The sequence below is a fragment of the Carcharhinus amblyrhynchos genome, chromosome 6 (genome assembly GCF_965287045.1).
Source record: "Carcharhinus amblyrhynchos chromosome 6, sCarAmb.v2.hapA, whole genome shotgun sequence".
Classification (NCBI taxonomy): domain Eukaryota; kingdom Metazoa; phylum Chordata; class Chondrichthyes; order Carcharhiniformes; family Carcharhinidae; genus Carcharhinus; species Carcharhinus amblyrhynchos.
In genome coordinates, this window is record NC_137329.1 from 125,120,790 (window position 1) to 125,129,415 (window position 8,626).

The 8,626-nt window shown below is 45.8% G+C and overlaps 1 protein-coding gene across 1 annotated transcript; it reads right to left on the minus strand.

Moving 5' to 3' along the window:
• Nucleotides 1-26: 26 nt before the first annotated feature.
• On the minus strand, nucleotides 27-8,356 carry pmch (pro-melanin-concentrating hormone). Its single transcript, XM_080191421.1, has 3 exons — nucleotides 8,153-8,356; nucleotides 4,852-5,098; nucleotides 27-80 (listed from the first exon to the last, which is right to left on the minus strand). Exons 1-3 carry the CDS (start codon nucleotides 8,354-8,356, stop codon nucleotides 31-33), a joined length of 501 nt encoding a protein of 166 aa, XP_080047547.1. The 3' UTR covers nucleotides 27-30.
• Between the last annotated feature and the right edge of the window lie 270 nt (nucleotides 8,357-8,626).

Below are 8,626 nucleotides of genomic sequence, written 5' to 3' on the forward strand. Positions count from 1 at the left end.
ACCAAGAGTCTATTGGCTGTAAGGAGGTGGTCAGTTTTGCCAGCAGGGTCGGTACACTCGTCCAAGCATACATCGTAGCACTGCAGTAGAGAAATGAAAATATAATTAAAATGTAGAATGAGAGTCTTTTCTGAACTCCCCCTCCCCCACACCGCCCCCCACCCAAACAATAAGGTAGTGCTCTCTTGAGAAGATAGTGCTGTGTCATTTTGTGGGTACGGATTTGAATCCAAGTTCATCTGTACTCAATGACCTAAGGCTGTGACACCTTGGTGAAGCTCCCGTGCTTTGCTGCATTTAGATTCACTGGAATGATACCAGGTCTAAAAGAGCTAAGTTCTGAGACCGTAATATTGTATTTGTATTTCCTTGCATTTGGAAGATTAATGGAGGAGATAATTGAGATGTTTGTTCTCACTGGAAGTTGTAGATGGACATCTACAAGATTTTTTTCAGGGTGGAAGAGTCAATTACTCAGGCGCATAGGTTTAAAAGAGATGTTTGAGGCAAATTTTTTTTATACATAAGAAATAGGAGCAGGAGTAGGCCATCTAGCCCTTCGAGCCTGCCCTGCCATTCAATAAGATCATGGCTGATCTGTCGTGGTTCAGTTCCACTTTCCCGCCCTCTCCCCATAACCCTTAATCCCCTCTCTCATCAAAAACCCATCAACCCGCGTCTTAAAAATATTTAGCGAGGCAGCCTCCACCACCTCAACGGGCAGAGAATTCCAGAGATTCACCACCCTTTGAGTGAAGAAGTTCCTCCGCAACTCTGTTCTAAACCGCCCCCCCTTTATCTTGAGGCTGTGCCCCCTAGTCCTACTGTCCTTTCTGAGCGGGAAGAGTCTCTCCACCTCTATCCTATCCATCCCATTCATCATCATATATGTCTTCATGAGATCTCCCCTCATTCTTCTAAACTCTAACGAGTACAAGCCTAGTTTATTCAGCCTCTCCTCATAGCTCAACCCCCTCAACTCTGGTATCAGCCTAGTAAACCTCCTCTGTACTCCCTCCAAGGCCAAAATATCCTTGCGTAAGTGCGGCGACCAAAACTGCACACAGTACTCCAGCTGCAGCCTCACCAATGTCCTATACAGCCGCAGCAAGACCTCCCTACTTTTATATTCAATCCCCCTCGAGATGAAGGCCAGCATCCCATTTGCCTTCCTGACCACCTGCTGCACCTGCAGGCTGGGTTTTTGCGACTCATGCACAAGGACCCCGAGGTCCCTCTGCACCGTCGCCTGCTGCAGTTTTTCGCCACATAAGTAATAATCCTTCCTACCATTATTCCTTTATACACACCATTATACCATTATACACAGGGTGGAGGGTGTCTGGAAGTCGCTGCCAGGGGAGATAGTGGAAGCAGATACGACAGGCGTGTCTGGACAAATACCTGAATAGGATGGGAATAGAGGGATAAGGTCCCCGGAAAGATAGGGAGTTTTAGTTCAGATAGGCACCATGGTCAGTACAGGCTTGAAGGGCTGAAGGGCCTCCAGTGCTGTAACTTTCTTTGTTCTTCAATATGACTAAAGGGGTTTGATGGGGAAAAATTAGTTCCCCTAATGGGGAAATCCAGAAGGAAAGGATATAGAACCTTAAAATCAGAGGTAGACTGTTCAGGGGTGATGTCAGTAAACATTTCTTCACACAAAGGGGAATGGAAATCTGGGCCCTCCCTCCACGCCCCCTCCCAGCCTCTCCTCCCCTTCCCTCTTTCGCCGCCCCCATTGAATGACAGAAGCAGCTTGAGGGGCTGAATTTCCTCCTCTTCCTTTGTTCCATTTTTGGAGGTGACATTAAATAAGATTCCTTTCAGATATAAACAAATCTCATGGCGCTATTTTGAAAAAGAACAGGGACTTCTGCCTGGTGTCCTGGCCAATATTTATCCCTTGGCCAACTGGAATAAAACTGATTGTCTGTGGGACGTTGCTGTGTATAAGTTGGCCACTGTTTTTTTTATGTTACAGCAATAGTAACGCGAGTTGCTTTGGGAATGCCTTGAGGGTGTGAAAAGAGCTGTGTAAATGCAAGTTCCCTCATCTCTCACTTTCATCACCTATCCCAGATGTGCCACAATACATTTCATCAGTAATTTATTCTGTAGCTCGGTACTATGTTATGCAGTCAAATGTTGAAGCCAATTTACTCTGAGTGGGGATGAGGCACACAGCTGATTAAGGAGTTGCCTGATCTAAAAGAAATGACATCTCTGACTGTGCAGCACTCCCTCCAGCACAGCATTGTCCCATTAACCATGCGGTCTTTGAGTTTGCCACCTTCTGGCATTTGTGCCAAAGACGTATTAGGTTATGTAATTGGTTTTGGGAAACTGTCCCACACAGCAGTAAAGCTTGAGTAAGTTCCAGAGATTCATTATTTTGGGCAGTGGATCTGGTCTAGGAAAATGACATTCTGGAGCTGATTACTCTGCAAAACTACTGATCAGTTTATCCTAACACCACAGATGGGTTATAGCATAAAGCAAGAAAATTCACAGGCATGAAATGCCAACAGCTCAATAAACATCAAGGAGTCACAGAGGTTTACAGCATGGAAACAGGCCCTTCAGCCCAACTTGTCCATGCTGCCATTTTAACCACTAAGCTAATCCCAATTGCCTGCATTTGGCCCATATCCCTCTATACCCATCTGACCCATGTAACTGTCTAAATAGGCTGATAGGATTAAGGAGAATCCTAAGGCGTTCTATAGGTATGTCAAGAATAGAAGGTTGGTCAGGGCAAGATTAGGGCCAGTTACAGACAGCAGGGGGAAGTTGTGTGTGGAACCGGAGGAGATTGGAGAAGTATTGAACCAATATTTCTCTTCGGTGTTCACGCAGGGGGACATGAATATAGCTGAGGAGGACATTGGGTTGCAGGGGTGTAAAATAGACAGTATTACGGTTGATAAAGAGGATGTGCTGGAAATTCTTGAGGGGCTGAAAATAGATAAGTCCCCTGGTCCGGATGGGATCTACCCTAGGATTCTCTGGGAGGCTAGAGAGGTGATTGCAGAGCCTCTGGCTCAGATCTTCAGGTCGTCATTGGTCTCTGGTGTAGTCCCGGAGGATTGGAGGATAGCGAATGTTGTCCCATTGTTTAAGAAGGGGAACAGAGACTTTGCCGGGAATTATAGACCGGTGAGTCTTACTTCTGTTGTGGGCAAGGTTTTAGAAAAAATTATTAGGGATAGGATTTATAGTTATTTGGAGTGTAATGAATTGATTAGAAATAGTCAGCATGGTTTTGTAGCAGGTAGGTCGTGCCTTACTAACCTTATTGAGTTTTTTGAGAAGGTGACCAAAGAGGTGGATGGGGGTAAGGCAGTTGACGTGGTATACATGGATTTTAGTAAGGCGTTCGATAAGGTTCACCATGGTAGGCTTCTGCAGAAAATGCAGATGTATGGGATTGTGGGTAATCTAGGAAGTTGGATCAGGAATTGGCTATCAGATAGGAGACAGAGGGTGGTGGTGGATGGTAAATATTCATCATGGAGTGCAGTTACGAGTGGTGTGCCTCAGGGATCTGTTTTGGGGCCACTGTTGTTTGTAATTTTTATTAATGATCTGGATGAGGGTATAGTTGGGTGGATTAGTAAATTTGCTGATGACACCAAAGTTGGAGGTGTGGTAGATTGTGAGGAAGGGTGTCATAGTCTGCAGGGAGACTTAGATAGGTTGCAGAGCTGGGCCGAGAGGTGGCGGATGGAATTTAATGCGGAGAAGTGTGAGGTAATTCACTTTGGTAGGAGCAACAGATGTGTCGAGTATAGGGCTAACGGGAGGACTTTGAATAGTGTGGATGAACAGAGGGATCTAGGTGTGTGTGTACATAGATCCCTGAAAGTTGGGAATCAAGTAGATAAGGTTGTCAAGAAGGCGTACGGTGTCTTGGCGTTTATTGGTAGGGGGATTGAATTTAGGAGTCGCAGTGTAATGTTGCAACTGTACACTACTCTAGTGCGGCCGCACTTGGAGTACTGTGTGCAGTTCTGGTCCCCGCATTACAAGAAGGATGTGGAGGCGTTGGAGAGGGTGCAGAGGAGGTTTACTAGGATGTTGCCTGGTATGGTGGGGAGGTCCTATGAGGAGAGACTGAGGGATCTAGGGTTGTTTTCGTTGGAAAGAAGGCGGCTAAGAGGGGATCTTATTGAAACATATAAGATGATTAGAGGTTTAGATAGGGTGGATAGTGATAGCCTTTTTCCTCGGATGGAGAAAGCTAGCACGAGGGGGCATGGCTTTAAATTAAGGGGGGGTAGCTACAGGACGGATGTCAGGGGTAGGTTCTTTACCCAACGGGTGGTGAGGGATTGGAATGCCCTGCCTGCTGCAGTTGTAAATGCGTCTAGTTTGGGGGCGTTTAAGAGATCTCTGGATAGGTTTATGGACGAAAAGGGATTGGTATAGGCTAGTGGGTCATTGTTTTTGTAACTGGTCGGCGCAACATCGTGGGCCGAAGGGCCTGTTCTGCGCTGTAATGTTCTATGTTCTATGTTCTAAATACTTGTTAAAAGACAAAATTGTACCTGCCTCTACTACTACCTCCGGCAGCTTGTTCCAGACACTCACCACTTGTGTGAGAAAAAAGTTGCCCCTCGGGACCCTTTTGCATCTCTCCCCTCTCACTTTAAACCTTTTCCCCACTAGTTTTAGTCTTCCCTACCTTTGGAAAAAGATGTTGACCATCTAGCTGATCTGTGCCTCTCGTTATTTTATAGACCTCTATAAGATCGCCCACCCTGCAATTTGCCATTTCTTTCACCACCCCCTCCCCACTATAATTGCAGATCACAACTCAACAACCACTCCGAAATGCCAACAACTTACTGTCAAAATCTCTCCTGCCCACAGGAAGCACAGCCCCATTTTCTCCGTCATTAGTGACTTGATGTGCATCTGTCATCGCCAACTGTTCCAGCTGGTTGGATTTTTGTGGTGCATCAGTCCTCTTGGCAGAGAAGTACAGTGGCTCTTTCACTGGCTTATTCCAGGTCAAGGGAAGTTTGAATAACCTCTGACTAGCAGATAGGAAAGGATGTTGAAGAGTTTTGGGGTTCATCCTAAAACCTAAATCCTAAACCGGAAAACAAGAGTGGAAGTTCATGACACCAACAGCAAATTGCATTTTTATAGCACCTTTAACAAGGCTGCTTCATGGGTGCATAAGAATGACAGAAATGAACATCAAAACAAAGATGGAAACATAAGAACATAAGAAATAGGAGCAGGAGTAGGCCAACTAGCCCTTCGAGCCTGCCCCGCCATTCAATAAGATCATGGCTGATCTGTCGTGGCTCAGTTCCACATTCCCGCCCTCTCCCCATAACCCTTAATCCCCTCGCTTATCAAAAACCCATCAACCCGCGTCTTAAAAATATTTAGTGAGGCAGCCTCCACCACTTCATGGGCAGAGAATTCCAGAGATTCACCACCCTTTGAGTGAAGAAGTTCCTCCTCAACTCTGTTCTAAACCGCCCCCCCCCTTTATCTTGAGGCTGTGCCCCCTAGTCCTACTGTCCTTTCTGAGTGGGAAGAGTCTCTCCACCTCTATCCTATCCATCCCATTCATCATCTTATACGTCTCAATGAGATCTCCCCTCATTCTTCTAAACTCTAACGAGTACAAGCCTAGTTTATTCAGCCTCTCCTCATAGCTCAACCCCCTCAACTCCGGCATCAGCCTAGTAAACCTCCTCTGCACTCCCTCCAAGGCTAAAATATCCTTGCGTAAGTAAGGCGCCCAAAACTGCACACAGTACTCCAGCTGCGGCCTCACCAATGCCCTATACAGCCGCAGCAAGACCTCCCTACTTTTATATTCAATCCCCCTCGCGATGAAGGCCAGCATCCCATTCACCTTCCTGACCACCTGCTGCACCTGCAAGCTGGGTTTTTGCAACTCATGCACAAGGACCCCGAGGTCCCTCTGCACCGTCGCCTGCTGCAGTTTTTCTCCACGTAAGTAATAATCCTTCCTACCATTATTCCTACCAAAGTGGACCACCTCACACTTGCCAACATTAAATTCCATTTGCCATTTCCTGGCCCATTTGCCCAGCCTATCTAGATCCTTCTGTAGACTCTCCCCACCCTCCACACAATTTGCCTTTCCACCAATTTTGGTGTCATCAGCAAATTTCGACACCCTACACTCGGTTCCCTCCTCCAGATCATCTATATAAATGGTAAATAGCTGAGGCCCCAGCACCGACCCCTGGGGCACTCCACTAGTCACCATCCGCCAATCCGAATAGCACCCATTGACCCCCACTTTCTGCCTCCTATTTGACAACCAGTCCTCTATCCACGCTAACACCCTACCCCCAACTCCATGTCCCCTGACCTTCTGCAATAACCTCTTGTGAGGTACCTTGTCAAACGCCTTCTGAAAATCCAGAAAGACCACATCCACCGGCTCTCCTCTATCCACCGCCCTAGACACATCCTCATAGAACTCCAGTAAATTTGTCAGACACGACTTCCCTTTAAGGAAACCGTGCTGCGTCTGCTCTATCAAGCAGTTCCCCTCAAGATGCCTCGCTATTTCCTCCTTGATGACGGATTCTAACATTTTACCTACAACAGACGTTAAACTAACAGGCCTATAATTCCCCGCTTTTTGCCTGGCACCCTTCTTAAACAACGGCGTAACAATAGCCGTTTTCCAATCTTCCGGCACTTCCCCGGAATCCAGCGACGTCTGGAAAATAACCACCAAGGCATCCACTATCACCTCTGCCATTTCTTTCAGGACCCTTGGATGCATTCCATCCGGTCCTGGGGACTTGTCCACAATCAGCCCCTGATAGGCGACTAAGGCTGGAATTCTCCGGCCGTTCATCCCTGCTGATGGTGAGAATGGAGAATGTGGCAGTCAGCCAAATCTCTGTTCATTGTAGCGGGACTGGAGAATTCCCAGCTACGGGTGGGGTTGCAGAATCCGGTCTTAAATGTTTGATCAAATCAATTAGTTTTAAGCAGTGTTTTAATGACAATGAGGGAATGGGAACATTCAGGCCTGTAAAGGCTCATCAGAGGTATTTCAGTAATAGGAAGAGGCTGGAAAAATTGGGATTGGGAATGAAGAGGCAGATTGACAGCAGTGTTCAAGGTTGTAATGATCACGGTAGAATAAATAAGGAAAAACTATTTGCAGGAGGATCAGTTACCAGCTGACAAAAATGGGAAAAGGACCAATGGTAAGATGAGGGAAATAAAAGTTCTGCTGTGAGTTATCACGATCTCAGAATCATAGAAACCCTACAATGCAGAAGGAGGCCATTCAGCCCATTGTGTCTGCACTGAAGCCTTATCCCTGTAACCCCACATATTTAACCTATTAATCCCTGTAACCTTCGCATCCTAGGACACTAAGGGGCAATTTAGCATGGTCAATCCCCCCCTAACCCGTACATCTTTGGACTGTGAGAGGAAACAGGGGGAAAGCCACACAGACACAAGGAGAACATGCAAACTCCACACAGACAGTGACCTGATCTGGAGCATACTACCAAGGATAGTGATTAATTAACACTTCTAATAAATATTTAGAACCATAGAAAATTACAGCTCAGAAACAGGCCTTTTGGCCCTTCTTGTCTGTGCTGAGCCATTTTTTGTCTAGTCCCACTGACCTGCACTTGAACCATATCCCTCCACACCCTCTCATTCATGAACGAGTCCAAGTTTTTCTTAAATGTTAAAAGTGACCCCACGTTTACCACTTTATCCAGCAGCTCATTCCACAAAATGGAATTCTAATCTGAATTTAATAAGAAGAAATTCAGAGAGCCTGTAGGAAAGAGTCAGGCAGTTGGATTAATTAGATCAAGCTTTCAAAAAGTCAGCAGGGATGTGATAGGTGAATGGTTCTTCAGTCAATGGAAGCAATTTCCTTATTAACACAATCAAACTCCTCAAAGGCAGAGAGGGAGGTGTAGAGCCCCCACCCACACACACAAGACATAGAGTCTTGTTGAAAGTTCTCACTGCTGATAATACAATTCAATTTTAACAATTTATATTACACATTTAATGGTTGAACAAGTAGTTTTCTTTAGGAAATGAAAGAATCAGTTACATATTGTAAGAGAGAATTTACTGCAATAAACAAGACTGCTGGGTTTACTTTGTCCAGCTGCAGTCCTTGGTGATGCTTGATTGAGCCAGAAGAGCTCAGTTGCTCTGGTAGACCGACACTCGCCAACATTCCTTGGTTAAAGTCATTCTGTGGCACTTTGATTTCTTCCAATTGCCCCACGGCAGACGAAATGGAGAACTCTGCAGAGAACAGCACAGAAATAAAGAGAGCTGAGTGAACTGAAATGAACATTCTTGCGCTGGTTCACCTCAAAGGCGGTTTGCACAGAAACCCAAAGCCAACGAGCAAAGTCTAATCTGAAGCAGGTGAGAAGCTGCTCCACCTGACTTTATATTCTTTAACACCATTAATAGACCTCCTGCAGAAATCTATCTGCCAGCTTAGATTTGTCCTTTCTCGAAGAATGGAACGTCTGATTCAACACAGCAAGAGGCATCTGATCATTTCCTTCAGTTCCGAATTAGTGGGTTTATCTCTATTTCAACACCTGCAGTATCCAAA